Here is a 23137-nt window from a genome sequence, read left to right on the forward strand (position 1 = left end):
TAGTGTAATACTTTTTACATTTTTTCAAAAATATATTCTGTCAAAAAAACTCAGAAATTTCCTCCAATAAGTCTGCGTACACTTAAAAAAAAAAAGCGAAATATAAGTTTACATTACTTCAATACTTTGTAGGATATCATTTATTCTTCAAAACAGCTTGCAGACGTCTGGGCATTGACTGAACTAGTTTTTCAGTGTCATCCGACGTAAATTTCGCCCATTCTTCCTGCAATTAACTAATTAGCTTATTTCGCGACGTAATGTGTTTTCGAATTCGTTTCTCCAATTTTGCCCACAAATGTTCGATTGGATTGAGGTCTGGTGACTGTGGAGGAGTACGTAACTGTTTTGGAGTGTGATAGAGGAGATATTCCTTCACAATTTTAGCTGTATGTTTCGGGTCGTTATCTTGTTGGAAAATAAAGGTATTAGAAAGGTTTAAATTTCGGGCATTGTCTCGTAGATTTTTCTTCAGGATATCCAGATAAACATATTTATCCATGATTTTATCAATAATGTGAATTTCCAACTCCTTTGGACGACATACACCCCCATACCAACACACCGCCAACTCCATGTTTGACAGTTGGATTTAAATTTCTCAGATTCAGTTCTGTTCCTGGTTTTCTCTATACAATAGGGTGGCCATTAACTTTAAATATTGTAAATTTATTTTCATCTGACCAAATTACATTGTTCCAGAAGTCCTGCGAAGAGTAAATATGTTTTGGCATAAGCAATTCTTTCCTTTCTATTTGTCTCGGAAATGTATGGCTTAGACCTAGGTTTGCGTCCATGATAATCGGACTTTCGCAGCACTTTTCGTACAGTTTCAGGAGAAATTTCCTTGTTGCTAGTTAAAAAAATGTCTTTTGCAATGCTTGCAGCAGAAAGTTTAGGATTTTGTTTAATTCGTGAAAGAATTTTTCTTTCTTCTCTCTGCGTTACTTCTTCGGTCTCCCACATCTTGGTTTTACAGCAAGACTACCAGTGTCAAGATAGTTTTGAATAACTCTTTGCACACTAGAAAATGGTTTTCCAATGGTTTTACCAATATAACGAAGAGTTTTACCTTCGTGTCTCAATTTGATAATTAGTTGTCTCGTAACTAAAGGAATTTCTTTATTGGTTGTCATTTTCCTCAAAGAAAATAGAAATAGCTTCTTCCAATCAACGTGAAATTTGCTTCGGAAGTCAATGACCTTAAAAGTGTAACCTTCTTTGCATTCTCAAATTTGAAGTTTAAAAATCAGATCAGAAATCTCCCGTCTCCTTCGCGTTGTACGCAAACTTTATTGGCTTTGATTTCTGGCCACTTATCTTTGAAATTATTTAACTGTAATATTTTCATATTTAATAATTTATGCACACTAATTTTTAAAAGTCCCTTATTGAAACTAAATATTTAAAAAATAAAACTTTAAGAAACTACCCTTTTCGCACCTTAAAATTTGGATTTGATATTACTTTTCTTGATGTACGCAGACTTTATTGACTAACTGTAAATATTTCCGGTACCATAACTATTTTAAAGTTGGGCATATTACGTGCAGCAATCTGTTTCAATAACATTCGTACTAAAGTTTTTAAAATGGTATTTAAAAATGTAACCAAGGACATTATACGGGATGCCCACTGATCGATCACGTTAGAGTTCGCCAAATGCCGTAAGTTGCTAAAAGCATTCTAAATTAACCAAAATGCTGAAATTAAATAGGCAGGATGCAAAAATGTTGACTGAAGATTGTGCTGGAAAATTTTAAATTACCGTATTTACTCGCATATTTCGACCTCTCGCGTAATTTCTCTCGTACTGTGTTTAGTATGGTTTAGAAACTTCTGTTTATGGTAACTAAAACTTGTGCACATATAGGAAAGTATTTTGGGTAAGTAAAAAGAATGTTATTAAAATTGGTAAGCCCTTTGAAACAATGTAATATTAGTGTCTTTATGTTTTTAATGCATTTTCTATTTAAACAATCTCTTCAGAAATAGTATACTTCGCATAATTTTTCGATTCCGGTTTTCGCAAATTAAAATTAACGAATAAAATGGAGAAATACGCTAGAATAGTGACGTTCAGTACTCGATGAAATCTACAGTTTTCCGTTTATTCAAAATGTTTTTTCCTATGTTCAGGTACTTTCGTTAAAAAGCTATTCATGGTAAAAATTCACTTTTTATACTTTCACAAACATGTTTCCTCTTAATAGTACCTTAAATCAAGAATGCTGAAAATTAGAAAATAACTGTTATTAAGGTATTTAAAACTCTTGAATTTTACTGAATATAATTTTACTTCTTTAAGGCCACAAAGTAAAACTGTTACAACCCAATTTCTACATTCGTAACAAATTGTAAGTCTTTATTGGGAAAACTCTACTAGCGGAACATACTATCATTTTTTTTCTAAAATCTAGAAAATTAATAGCTCTAGTAAATTAACTTATTCAGTTAATATTTATATTACATGCGTATGAAAAATGTGTATTTTCAAGGTGTTAAACATTTCGGTTGTAATTTCATTCTGAAACCAAATATATGGTTGTAAATGTAGTATAGTAACTTAGTCAGACGAGGATGCCGTGTGCCCTTAAAGTGTCTCGCAAGTGAGGAAAGAATGCAACGGAACTACTGCTGCACTAATGGGATTACCAATGTTATAAGTAGCAATTCTATTTGCACGAAATACTGTCAAGAGCAAGCTTTGAAGATTGTGTTTAAAAAAGGCCTTTTACTAGACGAGTAAAAGCCTTGATTTTCAAGGAAACATCCTGAGTAAGCCTTTTCAGTTCCTGGAAATCTGTCATTCGTAAAGATAAATAAAAAAAATTTTAAATGCTCTGTATGGTTTGTCAAAATATAACGCCTGCTGTAGAACGGTCAGACATAAAAGGAACATCGTGGTGTGGGGGGCCGAAAATCTGTTCGAGTACGAAATCTTAAAGTTTATTGCAAGCAAAAATGGCCGAACATGCATAGTAATGTTAAAGTTTAATCTTCGCGACTTGCGCACCTTTAAGAAAGGTAACAACAAGGGCGTTACGGAAGGCTGTAATGTAAGGTGTATAACAACCCAGTGGTTTAAGGATTTGAATCCTATAAAATATTTTGTAGGAAGAAATCAGCCATGAACTTAAATACATTATTCCGGGGAGGGGGAGGGGAATTGAAAGCTACAGTAGTCGATATGTCGATATTTTGGTGTAAAATTAATATGGAAACTGAAAACTTGCGGAAATTAAAACTGCGCAGCATGATAGTTACACCTTTTTGGCTATAGTTTTACCTGTTTGGAAATGCTAACCTAGCTTCTTAACTTGGACGCTTTCCCATGTTTCCCATTTTTAACTCAAATTTCCCTTTGCTTCTTTCTCACTTACGTCGCACTTTCTCTTCAAAAATATATAGTTCTGATAGTCCCCGTCCAATGCCTGATACTCACGAACTTGCACTCTGCTGTTAACTTCCTATTGGCTCCTAGATGATCTGACCAGATGCCACGTCCACACCTTCTCACATGTTCCATCTTGTTGCTTATTGGCTGAGCAGTACTCTTTCACACCGTTACATCGGCATGGTTAAGCACGAATAACTACAGTCCAGAAGACCTTTAAAGCGTCATAGAACCCTTGCATCTCAGTTCCTACAATTTCATCCTAGTCTGAGAAATGCCATGGTCAGTTTCTCCATGTTATACTCAGGATGCGGATTATGCCCAGAAGCCTGTAACAGTCCCGTGAACCTGTCTTCTGGGCATTCTTATCTCATGAGCATTACCCGCGAGTGGGCACTTTAATTATTGTATGGTATAGAACTCTTATTATTCTGCATCCAAACCGAAGTTCGTTAAATTTTGTGATATTTTTGAGAAACTCGAAAGCGTGTTTAGTCTCTGAATTTCGAAAACAAGTGCGCATAATGAGGATCTACTCGGAACCTTCTCACGATACGTACTAACACCTATGTTCCACGCATTGATGTACCTTGTCGCACAAGCACCAATAATGGCATTCTGTTGTGAATTTTTGCAGACTGCACAATTTTCAGTATAATTAACACATGCAGTGTGAAGGAATGGAGACGTTTTATCTGTTGTAATATGAAGGTTTTCTGTTCTCAATGCGCAAAATGTTCTTGCCTGCAATACAATGCATAAACATATGTTTATCTAAAAATATTGATTTTGATACTTCCATAATTTTTTTGAATGCTGTAATAAGCGTTCCTTTAAGTCTTAACATCTTCATACGAATCTTCTTGCATTACTTCCAGTACAACTTTTCATTTGGTTTAAAAGCTTTTTATTGGTTACACAATGCTTTAAACTCATTTGCAACTGTTAATTGGCAATAATGTTTATTATGCCTGCGCTACATTCGTTTACCTTTATAACGCAAAGATACATTTTTAAGCGTATTCTAATAATTTCTCTCATTCCAGAAAACTTGCATAGTTCTTAGAGAGTGATGCTTTTGTTGTAATTTTAAAATTTAACTCGTGTATCTAATTCTTTCCTTTTTATTTCAGATTAAGGGCATTTTAGCCCCAGTATCTGTCATTTTAAGCCCTCTATGGAATGCTGGAATACTTATATGCTTTAAAATGCCGAAAATGATATTTAAAATGTACATTGATACTCAAAAGGCTATATTTTCTCTGCCGCTACGCTGTGTACATTGCATCTTTCGGACGATTACGAAAAGGATAACAGGAGCTCCAATTCCAGATTCTGCTGTTGAAACTCAAGAAATCAATCCTGTGACATTTTTGACTGGTAACCCTTGCGATACAGCTAGTGTTCCGAAAGAAATGAGAAAACTAACTAGAGAATGCGTTGCTGCTGTTAATCGGATGGATGCCTATTACGCGAAATTAAAGAAATGCAAAACTGATTTAGAAACATGGAAGGATGAAAACATAAGAAAAAATAAAGAGAAATTCAAAACGAGATCTGATGAAGAAGAATTGGTTAAATTACTAGCATCAGCCATGAATTACCTGCAGACTTTAAAAGCGCGAAAGGATCGCGCAGACTGTATTTTCTGTGAAAACGCTACTAATTTTCTCACGATCAGAAATGTAGAAGCAAAAAAACTTCTCGATCTATTGTATAACTTGAACGAAACTGAGGAAAGAACAAATGTTGTAAAAGACGTGTTGGCTAAAATAGACAGATTTAAAAAAATTAAAATTGACTTTCCTTCGGAGAAGTCTGAATCCCCAGCTCAAGTTTTAAGGGTGAATTTCGAGTCGCTTCGTAAGTCTGTGCAAGATGTAGTTAATGATAACATCAATTTAAAGTGCAAGCTCACAACTACAAATGATAAACTAGATGAAGTGATTGAAATTTCTAAGAATCTTAATCGGGAAGTTGTCACGTTAGGAAGTCAGTTCAACGATGTATGTGTGCTAACCAAACAAATGGCTACTCTTCAGAACCAAGTAGACCGTGGGCAAGAACTACTACTAGAAGTTGAGGCTGATCGAGATGAAATGAGAGCTAAACTACAGACTTTAGAAAGACTAATCAAAGAGGAAGAAGACTTTCTAGGAGAGCCTACCGAGTCTAATTTCGGAAATTCATGCAGTTCATTAGCCAAATTATCCTTAGATGTTTTCGGGTCTTCACGCTGCTAAGTTGTAAATTATCTATAGAGTGCCAAACAAGTTAAATGTGAAGCATGGCCAGTTCTCATCTTAAAGGTAAATAATTACCTATCTTTTGAAATCTCATTTCAGAGCTTCATTAATACTCCGATGCTCGCGGCCCCAGCTAGACAAAAGTATTCGCTCGGTATCCGCGATAGTGCTATAATTTTTAAACATAATGAGGATTTTTTTTTATATTAAGGAAGACTGAACTCTGACTTTACGAAATAATTTATCTTGAACCTTAAGAAACAAAACCACTCAAATAAGTAGAAAACTTTTAAGACATCTATCTCTCGAATATGACGCGAGCAAGGGATTATTAATGTTCTTTAATTTTTACTTCACAGTGATATCTATATACGTCGCATAACTCAATAGTTATCAACTCTGCTTATTTGCATAAATTTTAAGGAAGTATAAGCTTATGAGTAGCTCGAAAACACTTAAGAAATGACCTGTTTGTTTGATGCTTTAAATTCCCAAGGCACAAGTAAAAAAATAATTATCATTCGAAGAATGTAAAAAAGTTTAATATACATGAACTTTTAATACATTTTGAAAAGTGAAATTCCTGAAAGTTCTTAATCTTCGAAAAACAAATGTTAACCCTTGGTTGCATACAAATAATCTAGAGAAGTTAAATGAAAATGTATGTATTTTTTCTACTTAAAATAACCTTGGTAATGAGAAAAATTTATTCAAATTTAGTTTTAAATAATTGCTACCGTTTGTTTACTACAGTGGACAGCAAGCATATACGTACATGCATACAAATCTCTTCCCAACGATTTACGGTCATTGCATTTGAAATCATTTCCTGCCTTATTTGCAGTGATCATTACCACCTTCTAAATGGTAAATCTACAACCGACATGTACATACATATCCCCCCAAAATACCTTCGACATTTCGTCGATTGCAATTTAATTCATTTTGTTACGATTTTGTAACCTGTACCTATTGGATTCAAATGTGAAATGTTCTAGAAATTCCTTGCCGAACATAAACATTTCCAGTGGTGTTTTGGCTTGATAATCAGTACCTTTGAGTTTCAATTCACTCTTTTCGGTAGATCTACCCACTCCACAATTTTCTCAAACTGACATTTAAATTAAAATGTCTAAAATGACTAATTATGAATAAAAAAAATGGCAGTATAAGAAAATGTAAGCAATATTTTGTTTACTATGAGAAATTGTACTGACTTGGAAAGAGAAGTAGCAGCCATTTTCGAAATAGCAATTCTTTACTTAGTGATGCTATACAGCCATTTATGATCGACAGTTGAAAGTTCTAATAATATAGAATGAATAAACACAGGAATGGAATTTGTTAAGGCATTTACAGAAGAATAAATTTAAACTTTTTCTACTAGAGTGGACATGATGCAACAAAGGGTTAAAGAAATGGCGAAATGTTTGATTCGTAACACAATGAATTAAAACTATTTATAAGCTTTTCAAATGCTTATGCAACTTAAGTAATACAATAACATCAATAGTAGGTGGGAATTTTCATAGAAAATGTTTAATTATTTCATAGTTAGTTTGATCAATCTAATTTCAGTGTGTCTACCTCGGTTGTGCTAGTATCTTTTCGATTTTTTTATACAGAAGCGTTATATATTGATAACTTTGACTCTAGCCGCACTTACGATATGATGTACTAATCAACCCCCATTGCAGCATTTTCAGCCCCTAGGTGACCAGTAAATTGGACCCTAGTAAAAACTAAACACATTAATAATTCGAAGCAAAATATGTCTTTAATTACTAATTAGGTTTCGCTCCACCCGAGGAGGCTGCGGCTGCCTGCATCACCTAAGCTAGGAGCCAGTCCTGGTAGCAGTTCTAAGAATACGAGTGGTATGTTTAGCGGATCATCCTGTATAAAATAAGATTCCAGAGCCCTTCTTTTGGTTACTTAAGTGTAAAATATGGTGAGAAAAGGCAGTACACGGCTTTGCGTTCATGTTTCCTTTGACAGAATAAGTTTCCAATTCCAAAATGACTTGCATTTCCTCAGCATAAGACTACCTTCACCATGCTGAAGTGAAACTTTCTTTGGTTTCAACTTCGTACTCCGGCTATATCAAGCTGTTTTTCTGTTACTTGAGTCATGAATGTTGAATTTATTCTAGTCCGTAAACAATTCTTGAAGCCAAGTTTGCTTACGTTTTAGCAAACAAAAGCATTGCTTCTTGCTATATTCCCTAATGCTTTTACCTCGCTGCAATAATTAACGAATTTATAATGATGGAAGTTTACTTGTTGATTTAACAATTTTAGCACATGTTGGAGCACTCGGGCGTGGAATGTTTCACTCTTCCGTCGCAATGCTTCACTGATCTCTTTTTTGAATGACCTGCAAAAATCGGCTATGTATATTGGTTGCAGTGACCATGAACTTTCGTGCCTTTGTATTTACACACAAACAGCAGAGCATTTTTTTATCTTTGATGTTATTATAACTTATAAGCAATGAAATATTATTTTGCAGAAAATCGGGTAGCTCGCTTTCTTCGGGATTCATTTTCTTGTATCCAAAGAAACTCTTGAGGCCGTTCATCTTTGTCTTAGATTGAGGCTAAAATCAATTTTAAGTCGATTGACGTAAGACATCTAAGTTTCTCAATCGACACATAAGCAGTTTTACAGTCAGTCGTAAGGAAGAAATTTATTACAACATGGATACTAAAATTTGCAACTAATAAATTTCCCAGTCTTCCGAATTCTTAGGAAGTTGTCTTGTAAAATGAGTTGTAGCAGAACATGATCTTAAATATTTGCCACTGTATAGAGAAACTTCGTGTGCGGATACTTTCTGTACCCATTGTACATTATGAAATCATAAAAACGTAATAAAGAAAAAAAATTGAGTTACATAAACAATCTTCAGATATAATTATGAAGCTGTATTTACTTTCAGCTCTCCAAGTCTATTCTTGATTTCATGTCTGACATTAGAAGCTGCCAGTTTAGCATAGATAGGGCATTACTTTATCTCGATGCATAGTGCTATTGAGAGCGATCGACTTTACATTGATATAGTCAGCTTCATCTCAAAATCGGTCGTCTCGGTTGTTAATGCCGAAATAACTGATGTCAAAACTCTTGAATACATACAGGTCCCTTTACGGACGGACGAGATGACTTTCACATGCGCAGAAGCTTTTCTTTAGTAATACCGACAGTTTTTAACCAGCTATTGGGCAACAAAAGCACAGTGCGTGGGTCATAGAACCTAAGTCTGCTGTTAAACGCAAGTTTTGGTGCGTTCAATTGCTTTCGAGGACTCTGTGTTAATGATAGATTCGGATAGAAGCGATCTCTGAATAACCATAACTAAGCCATTCTTGTTACGGGCTCATTAATGTTCGAATGGATAAAATATTTGAATCGTAAAAAAAAGCCCACTTTCTTCACCGGTGAGCAGTTTTCATATTTTCAGCCAGTTTCTCTTAGCCCTTCATAAAGGCATTCCTCTCCCTAAAGCAACGAATCCTCGCGTGTTTTGCCATAAACACTCAACCATTTAAAGGCTTCCGAACTTGCTTGTAGTAATTTTAAACATGCAGTCTTGCTAATAACTAGGGTAACGACAGTTCCATCAGACAAACCGGACGGATGGCGTCTTAGCATACGTGTTACTTTCATTACATAAAAGTTTGTATCATAATGATTAATAGAATTCCTTAGAAACTTCCGCTAATGCAGTTCAGACCATGCACATTTTTCAGATAAGCGTAATCTACGCAATAAATTTTAGTATCCGTGAACCAAAAACCATACTGAGCAACAGAAGAATTAGCATTAAAGTCCACACTCGGTTTATTACTACGGTAACTGTTTATTCAATTACGGCAAAGCACGCGAAGTCTATCTACCTAAGGGGGTAATGCCTTCGTGCATATATTTTAAGGAAACTGACTCTTATACATGTTACACATTTGAAAAACCACGAAACCGCCAACGCACCCAGCTCGTTCCCCTGCAATGGAACCCAGGTCGGAACTACCAGTGTTCAGAGACTTGAACCGCTCGGCCGCTGGTAGGCAATGAGTAATGTATCCATTTTAATGAATTGTCTTTTCGAAGTTTTTTACTTAATATTTTCAATTTATGATTATAAATAACTTGGAGTAAGCTGTATACGAATGCTCTAATTAATAAAGGCCTAGAACGAAAAATTAGCACTGCAGAGCAGAAGCTGCATGTCTAGCTGAGGCTAGTGTGTATTCATTTCCTCGTATCATTCACACAAATATTTAGGGTTTATGTTTGGCACGGTTTAAACATGTTAAAAATGTGAGAAAATCGGAATTTTTAATTGGAAGACTGATTAAAAAGTCATTGCCCCGTTCAAATGTGACGCGCATGATTGTATAACGTAAGAGCCAATATTTCTTAGTGTTCCGTGAAGGCGTCCTTCCCTTTCGAATGACTATCGCCGCGTTTTGTCATAATCGATTAAATTAATATAAATAAACTGAAATTTTTCTTTGCAGGTACGTTCTTGCTCACTGATTGTATTAATCTTGTGCTTTTTGCAAGAAATGGTGTCCTGTATGATTTTTAAGCTGGTTTTCTGACAAAAGGCACTGACAGGCCCTTTTAATACAATACCTCCAGAAAGTGTTATTCGTATACTTTATTTCAAACAACTTATGCATTTTAGAATACTTTTATTATCGATATATCTTAAATTGGCACAAAGAATCTAGCACCGTATTAACCTGATATCTGTCCTTTGTAATAAGCCTCTTAAAATGGCTCTGTTGGATGTTCATAAAAGGAAAATGTTGTGAAAAATTCAACGTGATGGAATCTTAAATGATCTATATATTTCTATACTGTTTTCGAAACATGGCTCCAAAACTTCTGTTTAACCGTCAGTTAATTTTTATACCCGAGCTGACTTCATTATTTTAAAAGGCGTATTATAGTTCTTATTTTATCAGTTCTGTATTTTCAGAAATAATTTAAATATAAGTTTAATATTATCGAAAGATTTTTGCCTCTGTTTATTTCCATTCAATACATCTTAATACAACTTGCTCTTGACAAAATCGTGTAAACTTAACCTACCCAACACTTCTGAGAGTTCATTGTAAAATTTATCAATCTTTAAATCTTAAATGGAAATTAAAATTTTCGTATTTCAGCAACAAAATGTTAGTCTCATTTGACAGTCGTAATTTAATCTTATGTCTTCTTTCAGAATCAGCTATATTCCACATTATCAATATTTTGAAGAGAACTGATTTTTCACAGCATCCAAATCGGTTTCATCCATTGACGGTTTTCCTTTTTCTTACGCATCAGGTAAATCTAGCGGGAAAAACCTTGAGTAATCGACTTTTCGTAGCGTTTCTTTTTGGCAAAACATTTTCCTTATTTTACTTTCCTTCACTCTAAAATGAATCTTTGTTCGTGACTTGTTTTCTGAAGAAACCGAAAATTGTCGTAAACATAATTGAGGTATTTAATGATTTGCTTCAAAAGAATAGTTCAAAATTTTGCAATTATTTAGATGCACATCGCAACTTGACGATCTTTCATTCGCGTTGATGGTCAAAATAAATTAAGTGTATACATGCAAATTAGTCACTTTTCTAAATATTTATAGTAAAATTCTTAAGAATTGTTTCTTTATCAGTCTCGTATTTGGTCGAACTAAGTTCTAAAAGATTAGGTGTAGACCCTGTAGCAGCCAAACGGTAAAATCGCTGAAGACTGGTAGTTCCGATCTGGGTTTGATGCCAGGCGAACGAGCTGGTTGCGTGTACGTTTTTGCGGTTTTTCCCACGTGTAACGTGTATACGAGCTAGTGTCACTTAGAACGGCCTTCACGAAGCCATCCTTCTCTTAGGAAGATGGTCCGAGTACCCTTTGACATAATCTGTCAACCCCCCTAAAAAACTAGACTTATGATTTTATTAATTGAGCCCTCCCCCCACGGTGAAAGGCTTATAATTTAATTTAAAAGTAATGTTGCACTTGTATTAACAATTGCTGGAGATAACGTAAATATTTCCTGCTAGTTGGATTAAATAGTAAATCAAAATTGTTTCAATTTATCGGAATAATTAATCCTTTCATCCCGAAATTTTTTGAGACGCGCAAAAAAACCCCTCCAAATATTGCTCTTAGGTGTTAAGACTTCCCTTATAACATATTCAAATTGCCATCTTATAGAATAGCTGGGATATCGTGGCAGTTGCCATCATCAGGTCTTAAGGTAAACAGCCGAATGGGAAAACACATTCGTGCAAGCCGCCAGATGAGACTTCTGGCGGTGAATAGTAAAACTGCCGATCAAATAAAATTCTACACCTCTCTTTTGCTAGTATACATACTTCTACAAACTGCTACCGATAATATAAACTTCTACATGTGACGCAAACGGCACCAGCAGGTCGGAAAGGATTAATCACGTGTATCCCTAACTATCTAAGGAGACCCTAAAGTGGCTGCGAGGTTAAACCCCCTAAACATAAACGTTCTTATGAGTTTGTGAGAGTTCATGTCCACAAATGGGACATTCTGAACATTGGTAGTTCAATCATGGTTCGAATTTCTGTGAAAAGGCTGGCTGCTTGAATAAATTCAGGGTTCTGTCCGTGCCTAACATTAATAATTAATAAAGGCATTCCTGCCTTGGCAGAGGCCTTATATGCTTTGCCCAAGTTAAAATCAGCTAACCGATGGTACAGCCTATTCTCAGTGGCTATACATAGGTATGCAGCATCTAGAATTTTCAGTGTAATGTGAATCGGTTGTTTTTTCATAGAAACCATTTTTCCCGCTTACGTCGATAGCCGTCAAAATATCAAGCTGTGATCAATGGCTAAACGGTTGCTTAGATAAGCTATAGTTAAGATAGTTAATTGATGCTTTGCCTAAGCAGTATGTTAAGCAAAAAAAGAAAAAAAATCGTGCTCCATAAAATTTGAAACTTGGACTATAGTTAGCAGTAATTTAAGTAAATGAAATCTGAAGCTTGTATTTGGACATGGCACAAGTATAGAACAGCTATTTATTTGCCAAAGAGAAGCCATGTATTTTTGACAGACTTTCAAGAGGTAAATGGATAAAAGTTTAAAATTCATACACTTCGAAAACGACTAGAACAGCTCTGCAACAACCAATTCTTTCATAAGGATTCCAATCGGAGTGTAACTTCCAGTACTTGGTGGTCATATCCACTCGGCTACCAGTAGACCAAAACTAAGGAAGTCTCATTTCAGCATGTTAAATGCATGCCGCAGCGATCCCTAGACACTATCTTAAGACCAGGCAAATTAAGCTTGGTGTTTAACATGTTAGTATTAACCCGAATTCGAATATTTTAGTTTCATTTCAAATTCCTTAAAGCAAATCTATAATCGAACCATTGATAATTTCTGGCACATGGTTTTTCTTCTGTGTAACTTAAATACGGTACAGTTTCTCTTTGAAAGTCATCTACGAAAGCATCTCTTCTAATGCAGTCTTCGTGCTTTTCAATAATCAAGAAACCAACCGTCTCTTTAAATAGTAATGGTTATGTAGCCGGTAAATTTTTTTAGGCTGTTGAGTGCATGTAAAATTTTATTTACATTATATATGTACGCAGCATAGTGCCGACTGCCCACGAGTTCTATTTACTGATAATCTGGTAGTCCTCAGTTAGGCGATTCTGCCATAATCTTAAACATAAACTCAACTTATCCTGAAATGTTTACAACTTACTTGTACTCTGTGGAAAGAATAAAGGGCTACATTTGCAGAGGTGCGTTCTTTAACTTATTGACAAGTTAAAGGAAGTTTCCCACAGAAACAAATCTCGTATTCGCTTTTGGTGACACTAATTAATTACTATAGTGGGTCATTACAAACATAAATTTAAAACTGAACCTAAAATTTGTTGAACAGATTAATAAATTGCAGAATCTAATGTAACATGAATAAATCTGCGGTAGCGAAGGTTAGATAAAACCACCTCATTTATCTACGGGAGCTTGGTCATTTTCACAACCGCAGCTGAAGTCTCGAATCTTCGAAACTATAGCCCTGCAAACTTGTTCGCATTACTGCCATTCGTGTTATATATTCTTAGTTGCTTGAACACTTAGCTTTATCGTATGCTTTTTCTGTTACATCTGTTATAATTCCTTGCTTTTTCCACAGCTTTCTTAAGATGCACGAAATTTAAAATATAATCCCTTCAAACTATATTTCCAACAGCTGACTCTTGAAATGCTACTTGCTTTTAATCTTGTATGATGGTCTATAACTGGCAAAGCACTTCAGGACTAGGCAAGCAACTCTTGAAAAAAATTGCATGTAGGAAAATCCCTGGAAACTCTTCTAGAGTCTGGCAATTTTGTGTTCCAGAATCTAATTCAGTGCTTTTGAGTTTTACAAATGATTTCGGTCGCTTATGGACCAGGCATTTTAACAAGCTCTTTGAATGAATAATCCAAGGAAGTGTAACTAACCCAACTTTAACAATTTCAAACGTAAAATGAATTACGTATCAGATCGGGAAATTCACACGCGAAATTTTAATTTGAATTGCATAGGGTATTTCTGCTAGTGAACGTAGTGCACATTTTCTAAGATGAGCTTATCTGATAATAGAGCTAGAATTTTTGAACTTGTGGAGCTAACAGAGCGCTTTGTAGCAGATTCGAGCACAAGAATGGAGGCTGTGAAGTGCTTTTATTGAAGGATTCAGCATGATATGCAGAGATATGATTCCAACTAGATTACGCCAAAATACTCCAAGGCCGTTAGTTTTGGCTTCTTTTGCACAATCTATTATGTTCTCTTGCCTTATTTGTAAATATTCTGTTAGGATTGAGTTCCTGTTGGCAAATTAACAGTAATATATGATAAAAATTTTCAATATTTCGAGGAAGCATTTCTCCCTAAACCAAAACTCTGCCGTGCTATAACATACTGCTTATCCACTGCCAACCTATCTCGGATTTTGAAATATGTTTACATCTTACGTCCAGAAATGTTTCGCAAAATTTGGATCGTATTTGCATGGAAGAAACATGAACATCATCGCATTAAAGAAAAATCAACTTTGTTGTCGCTAGGTTTAGAAAGTCCGTCGATTATACGAGAGTTGGGAATAATGTTGTTTAAGAGTAATTTACCCATTTTTACATTTTACTTGGGAAAACTGTTTAGCATTCTAAAATTATGTGAAAAGTTGTGTCAACCTTTTCATCCAATATCTGATCTTGATAATCTCTTACTTTAAATATATGACCATTTGGCATAAAACAATGGATTCTTTTGAATGACATGCTACATAGTGAAGTATTAAATGTCTAGAAAATTGGTTCCTTTAGTAAACGGAACAGTTACCTAGACAAACTACATGATACCTAGGTAATATTACTAAATGCAGTAACATTTTTCAGAATAGATTTATATCTGTATTCAGGAATATTCTCGAGATTTTCGACCATATTCATGAAATTGTATAATTACCATCGGTTTTTGTCCTTAATTTTATTATATACCAAACAGATTTATTGATGATAAAAACTCCATGCTTTAGCTTTTTATTTGTTACTTTTGAGTTAAGCGTTGATTGACTGAAAAGAACTAGTCTTTTAATTTTGAGAAATAGCTTGCAGCAAATTTTAGGCGACTTTGAGTTCTTTATGAATAAGGATTACAAGAAAGGCTAATATCACCGAAGACTTCGTTGTTCCTGGACGAATGAGTAACTAACTTCATATGCATTTGCGCCCTAGAGTGATCTTGAGATACCGTGGAAAAATTGATATCGCTGGAGAACCGCAGAGTTTGGCTTACGAAAACAAGTGCTACAATTTCTTCATACATACCAGTGACAAATGCAGCAAACTATTAATTTTTTCGACCACGACCGAAAAAGAAACCAGATGTTGTTCCATGCGCAAAAATTAATAGACACCTGCTGCTCCTTGAAATCTTATAAATAACAACTAGTTACCTTTAGAAAGGCCTACCAGCAACAGAGCAGTAAAATCGTTCAACATTGTAGTTTAACCCAGAGTCATATCCCGGCGAAGATGCTAGCTGGATGAGATGCTCGTACTTTTTTTACCCTTGCGTAATGTGAATATGAGCTAGTTTCCTTTAGAACGAAGGCATCCCTCCCTCTAGTTGGTTGGTTAATTTTTTTTAATGGCGCAAAACTTCGAGGGCTATTATGCTCCAGACAAATGGTGAATAAAATTAAAGATGCACAAACACACTCTATCAAATGAATTTATGAAATGAACCTGAAATGCTGATGAAGGCATGGAGAATGAAAAGCTCAAGCAACAGGTAGAGCAGGATAAAAGGAAAATAACTTCAAATAATATGGTAAAAAGAGATGTCGTTTAAAAATCTTATGAGGTTGATGTGGGAGTTTCTTCCAATGAGATGAAGGTATGGAGAAATGACTGAGAAATGCTGTAGCAACAGGTAGGGCAGGATAAAATGTAGTTCAAATCATATGGTAAAAAAGATGTCTTTTAAAAATCTTAAGAGTTTGATGTGAGTTTCTTCCAATGAGATCTGTTAACATTCGTAGAGTTAAAATAAAATTCACATTTCTGACTAAAACCAGGACAGCAGGTTAAAATGTGATTGACTGAAATGGGAACGTTGCAAGTGCCACAAATAGGAAAGGAGATAATCCTTTCAAAAGATGCTGATGTGTCAGTCTGCAATGACCAATTCGTAGGCGATTCCCTCCCTCTAGATAGTTTTCGCATGCTTTACCTTAATCCAGTGTTGGAATTTTCAACAGTTTGCTGTGTTGTGAAAGAAACTGAAGAATTGACTTAGAGCGGAGATGGATACTGTATTGGTGAAGACTTAGAAGAATTATGTACTTTATTCTTCCATTCCCATAATCTTCAAGCTTTGTCCATTGATTTAACTTGAAATAACGTTTTACAAGATCGTACTTTCGAGCTAAGTAAAAGACGCTAATAAGTTATTTCTTTGAAAAGTCGATTACTTTGTGTTACTTTGATGCCAGTACTTCTTGAATAAGTTTTGCATTGTTAGCCCCATAAGAATCGTCCGGAATCCCTGAAGTTAAACTTTGGTATAACGTTCCTTCGATTCCACTTTTAAAATTTTAATCATTGGTATATCCATAATTTTTTAATCTTATTTTGGTTCTAATATTGAGACGAGTGTGTGCTTGAGGCTATGTTCTCTGCAATAAACGGGATTTCATAACTAATTTATTAACAGAAAAACTGAACCGAATTTAACATTTGAGGGATGTATTAGAACTGAAATATCAAATTCGCTGCTTGAAACTGGGACATGAGAAATGAATTTTGTAGCAGGAAATAAATGCAATAGAATTTCCTTGGAAGTGTATCAATAGGGATATTGTAGTTTCCTCTGAAGATGTGCATGAAACAGCTACTCGCTTCCCGGGAACAGACACGGATCTTAGCTACTAGTTGCATGTACTAACCTTTTACACAGGGTTAAACTGCGCAATTTAGATTGATAAAAATATTGTCTCTTAAGTTTCGAGATTATTGATGTATTCCGTATTAAAATGCAAGTGAACGCCGAAAATGCTGCGTACAGGATATTTTGCTTATAATCCCTTTTACATTATCTGTACAATCAACATGCATACTGCAACCTACCAATAAAATGCTCTGTTTAATAAAGTGGTCAAAATTAATATCGCAATTTTACCATACTCTAAGTCTTTATAAACGAGCTCAAAAGTAACTTTTCTTGCGGTACACATTTTGCCTCAACAAAAGTGATTATTTTAACCTTTTAACTGTCATGCCCGAGATAATCTCGGGCACAGCACTGGTGTTCAAAAATGTCACGCCCGAGTATTACTCGGGGTAATTTTTTTTTTTTGAGTGCATCGTATTGTTATACAATTTTTTTTGTACACGATTTTATTTTGTACTAAACATTTGATTTTTGCAATAAAAAAATTTGACAATTTGTGTACCCAAATCATCAAAACTTGACAAAAAGGGTTAACCCCTTATTAAAGGAGGACCCCTTAGGGAAATAAAGGGTTAACCCCTTATTTCCCTACGTGACTTTAAAGTCCCAAAAATAAAATCTCTCAATTATGCCTCACGGTAATTTTAAGCCCCGGTTTTAAATTTTAAAAAAGCATTGGAAACTTGACAATATTTGTGTAAGATTAATGCGAGATGTTTCTCCTCATGCATAAAAAATATAATTAAAAAAATTTTAAGTTTTCGAAAACGTAAGTTGCGAAATAAAGGATTTTACGAGATTTTATAAATGAATACTTTCGCATGTAAGTTAAACTAGCGATAAATTTATAGGAAATAATTATGTAACACTGCATGAAATAGCATTCCTCTCTCGAATGTATAACGAAGTAAATTCGATAAACCCGTAATAACAAGCATGTCCGTTGATGAAGTACGAATTGACGACTCGGGCGAGAAAAGTGTCTGTTTGAAAACGCCTACTTTGGAAGCCATCGAAGCTTTTCGTTAAATTTAAACGAATGGACCAGATGGCAAAAGCTATTCTAAAGCAAGTTCAAGTGCTTTTAGCACGTGTTAACAAGTAAAAAATTGTCTAAAATGGGCATTTTAACGTGTGGTACGAAAGGTTTTAACGTGTGGTCTCTTAATTCAACTTTTTATCTCTTAACATAAATTACCATGACAAAAGTATCTGATCAAACTTTGTACGAGTTATCATCTCTGGCAGTGATATTCATCGAAATGAAATTATTTATCGTTAATGAACGGCTAAAGTAGTTGAACTGTTAAATAACGGTTCGGCTCTACATTGTGAATGATTTAGGGTGTCTTCGTGGCTCCTTGAAGGTTGTTTCGCATCAGATGCTCTCTGTTAAGTATACTCTCAGAGCAGCCCTGAAGGCTTTGTCATAACCCTTTGTTAGGTATACTCTCAAAGCAGCCCTGAAGCTCTTTGTCATAAAATACCATGTACATTATGAGCGTAAAATTATTCGTAGTATTTAAGATGTACGACTGATTTTAAGAGTGTCGTCTGACTTTAATTCAACTATTCTTCTCTTTTCAGGTTCATGGCTTCAAGATCCAGAAACTTGCCTCAATATCAATTTTGAGTTCATTTTTGTTTTACAGATTCAACATTTTAACACATGAACTTCTTTTGTTGCTCGATACGAAAGCCGTTTACAGTGATACATGTTCTTGCAGGAATAGTTTCTTTTAATTTGTTGTACTTTATGTATTAAATAATTGAAAATGCAAAATGATGCATTCGTCTATTTTTCGTTCCTCCCTGTACCACAAACTCAGTTTCATTATACGAACTTGTTACTATTGGCTGGTAAAGTTACACTGAATAAAACTCTATGTCGAGTGCCGATGTTGTATATAATAAGTTATTTAACACCGATTGTTCCGTGTATAATATGGCCGTAGAGGTTGATCTTTCTTTTAACCTCATACTTCTTGAATAGTTTTTACTCTTTCTAAAAGAGAAAAAGATCTTTCTCCGGATGCATTGGAAATTTGAACAGTCAAAAAATGTTTTTAAAATAGCTTCTGCATTAGGAAAAATTGATGAAAAACGTCGGGCAGAATGATAAACTTATGTGGAAGAACTAAATTTGTTTTCATCTAAAAATTATTACGCTCCATCAAAAAACTGTAGATATTTATATTACCTTTATAAATCTCTTAGCTTTTCTGCACAGGCATTTTTTATAATTTTCACAAATTTAAATTAAAGAATATTTTAAATTTTCTAGATTATTTTTATATATTTCCTTTCTGTGAACGAGTTCTGCACTAATACTGTAAGAAAACATTAAAAGAATAAATTTTTCTTTACAAGTAATAATCCTTGAAAGCTAGAATCGCCCTTAGTTTGAATGGCTTTCAAAATGTGGTCCATTTCGTAAGGAAAAAATGACTTCGACAGAGGTGATCCGATTTCAAGGATTGAATCTGGAATGAAACATTGTCGTATGACCTACCAGTTTGTTTCTTAATTTTTAAGATGGCGTTATTTCTGGAGCAAAGCTGTTTTTGAACAATCTCTAAAATTTTGTGTGTGTCGCAAATTTAACTTTCATAGTTCATAGATATAAAGCTTTGAGTCGGCAAAACCTGGTTATTTTGTTGCTTGCATTCGCATAAAATAATCTAATTTTCATAATTTAATTTTCCTTTAAATTGAATATAAAAAACAGTTAATGAAAGATTACTGCATGTGAAAATGTATTTCTATTTCCGTTTTGAAGCATATAAAGAAAAATAGGCACGGCTCCTACATAATATCAAATGAAGTTTTATTAAATAATAGCCGTGAATTCGAAATCTCAAGGCAATTTATGTTTTCATAAATTCTGTAATTAGGGTTACTTTACGCCCATTTACCGAGCACTTTCATTAGAAATAAAATGCTAATATTAATCTTCCTAAGAGCAGCGGGAAAAAGTGCCATACGATTATGATAAATACTTTCAAGATTACATTTAAAATGCAATAAACAAAGTATTCTTCATTTGCAGTTAATTCTACTAGACCGGAAAACATGAATGATTTTTTTTTATCATAACATGTATATACACTGGTGTGCAAAAATTAAGGACGAGACGGTTTTTTCAATATAACTTTGTACAAAAGCTTTCCAAATCAACATATTTAATATCGTAAGATTCACAATACGTAAGGACATGAATAATGTAAGCAACACTTACTAAGAGAAATCAGAGGGATAAAAAGCTCTATTGAAAAAGTAGCATGGAGCGCAATGCGACTGAAGGCCGAAACATCCCTGTGATGGGTGTCCAGCAAGAAACATCCGGTCTTTAATAGGGGATATGATCTCCCTTGACTGCTAGGCAGGTTTCACAGCGTCTGCCCATGCTGAGAAAGAGAATGTCAATGAGTTGTTGAGGCATTGCTGCCCATTCGTCTTGCAGCGCCAATCGAAGCTCCGGAATCGTTACTGGTGGTAAGGTACGAGCTGCCAAGAGTCTGCCTAGAAAATCCCATACATACTCGATGAGATTGAGATCCGGAGATCGTGCCGGCCAATCCATACGTTCAATATCCTCACTCTCTAGTAGCTGTTCGGCAGCTACTGTGCGATGACATGGTGCATTGTCGTCCATGAAAAGGAACTGTGGACCCATAGCGCCTCTAAAAAGACGCACATATGGAAGAAGAATCTCGTTACAATAACGGGTCCCGTTGACTGAACCTGCGTCGAAGATGTGAAGTTCTGTACAACTACCAAGCATGATGCCTCCCCAAACGAGAACACCGCCACCTCCATACCTGTCCCTTTCAATGATGCTCGAGGGATGATTGCGGCTTCCCCGCTCTCTCCAGATGAGTATGCGATGAGAATCGCTACTCGGACTGAATCTGCTCTCATCTGTGAAGAGTATTCGTCCCCATCCATTGTCTCTCCAATTCCGGTGTTCCCGGCACCACTGAGAACGCCTTCTCCGATGGGCAGGCGTTAGAGCTACACACCGTACAGGGCGTCGTGCAAACAGACCACCACCGTGCAGTCTTCTGGCCACGGTAAAACGCGATATCGGTCGTCCAGTCGCCTGTGTCGTGTGTCTAGCGATTTCTCCCGCTGTCTGCCGCCTGTTTCTTCTGGCCTGTAAGGCAATATACCGGTCACCTGCGGGTGTGGTTCCTCGGGGACGACTACTACTAAACCCCCGGATAGCTGTTCCTGTAGTTTGAAATTGTCTCCAAAGTCGTGAAACGATGCTGTGAGCAATTCCGAACTCTGCAGCCACACTTGTCACACTGCGGCCTTCCTCAAACTTCCCAATGATTCGACCTCGGGTAAAAGCATCCAGATGTTGTCTAACAGATTGATTATTCGCCATTTCTTGCTGAGGCAGCAACTCGGTGTGATTTTAACTGCTATACGGCGTGCAATCTCTTTGCCAGAAATACTGATCTTACACCGACAACATGCTTTATACTACTCAGACACTCCCCCATTACGTCTACCTGCATATCTGGGCATGTGCTACCGTACATCACCTTACTTAATCTCCTGATTGGTCTTTCTGTCCGCTCTGCCTCTTCGTTCAGCTGATATGTTAATTTTTCGACTTCGTCCTTAATTTTTGCACATCAGTGTAGATTTCGGTTTTATTCTGAACTTTGTACTGCGTCAAACAAGCTGCAAAAAATAGCCTCTTTTAATTTAATGGCTATCTAAAATACCCTCTTTTATCTAATCTTAATTTTTGGAAACTGTTGGAAATTAGCAAAATTTATTGTGCATTAGAAAATTAATAGATTATTAAAATTCTTGTCATTATGTTAAATCCTTTATTATAAAACAGCTTTTATTAGAATAAATTTTATGAATATCTTGTGAATTTAATTTAGAATAATCTGAAACGTGTAATTTCCTTAGCTGATTTCAGAAATATATATTTGCGTGCAGAAAATTAAATATTTCGTCATATGGATCCTTATTTTTAATGTGCTGAATTATAACAATGAACATCTGAATAAAGAAATTCCAATTTTATTGGAGAAGTTGAAATTTTTTTCTTCTGCAAATTATGAAAACTCCTGGCATCCGGAAAAATGAGTAAAATTAATTGAAAATAAAAATGGCTCTTTGTAATGTTTTCTGTTGCTTCCAAATCTCTGAAATGTAGGTAGGTTTCATAGAAATAGAAGTCCTTTGAGAACATTTATGCTTGATTATAAGATTTTCAATTAAAATAAAAATTAAGATTGCTAGTACATGCTACAATTTTCTTCTGCTGATTGCACATTTCACAGGATTGTTTTTAACTCATACCGCAGTCTGCATACTTCGCGGAAGTTCATTTCTAAGGATTAAGTGAATTCGTTTTCACGTTGTTACGACCTTTGTAAACCATTGCTTTGGTCCCCAAAGATTTCATTTCTGCATCTATCATTTACTAACTTCACATCCTATAAAACGTTTCTAACACAAACTTCTGAACTTTCGTTTATTTTACTTTACGCGATTATGCTTTTAAATACCGTCTATTAAAAATCAAAAATTTCCTTTTACTAATAATAATGCATATATAATAATTTATATTGTGAATTGTATGTGCAGGGTTTTCTTTCGTAGCATTTTGAAGTAAAAACTCTCGACTTCATTCGTTTACGAAATGGGAGAGCGAAAGGTAAAAATTTCACAGCTTCAGGCCAGAAACACGTAATTTGATACCTAATATCGGAGTTTTAGCAGTTCCCGTAATCTAATAGACATTTTATAACAGTAACATACGTAGTAGCTACTAACATACGTCTTATAATCATCTATTTAACAATCAAACCTATAAGGATTTATTTAGAAAGAACATTTTCTCTTGCAGGCATAATTTGCATCAAATTTAATCACGACTATACAATTTACGTTCATATAATTGGCTACATGGAATGAGCTAAAAAACCTCAACATATATTTTATTTTCCTAATACCTTTCACATGAATAC

At 35.1% G+C, this 23137-nt stretch overlaps 1 protein-coding gene across 2 annotated transcripts in view; it reads left to right on the forward strand.

Annotated features, from left to right (window-relative positions):
• LOC118179532 (uncharacterized) overlaps positions 1 to 18922 on the forward strand; it is a 33207-nt gene extending 14285 nt beyond the window's left edge. For both annotated transcript variants that reach the window (XM_035348704.2, XM_035348705.2), the window contains exons 2-3: positions 4531 to 5706; positions 18723 to 18922. In XM_035348704.2, the coding sequence (XP_035204595.1) occupies positions 4531 to 5640 (1110 nt within the window). In that variant the 3' untranslated portion in view covers positions 5641 to 5706; positions 18723 to 18922. The remainder of the gene's footprint in view (positions 1 to 4530; positions 5707 to 18722) is intronic.
• Positions 18923 to 23137: the final 4215 nt, after the last annotated feature.

The sequence above is a fragment of the Stegodyphus dumicola genome, chromosome X1 (genome assembly GCF_044657685.1).
Source record: "Stegodyphus dumicola isolate Sdum_Otavi_A_Nest chromosome X1, ASM4465768v1".
NCBI classification, from domain to species: Eukaryota; Metazoa; Arthropoda; class Arachnida; order Araneae; family Eresidae; genus Stegodyphus; species Stegodyphus dumicola.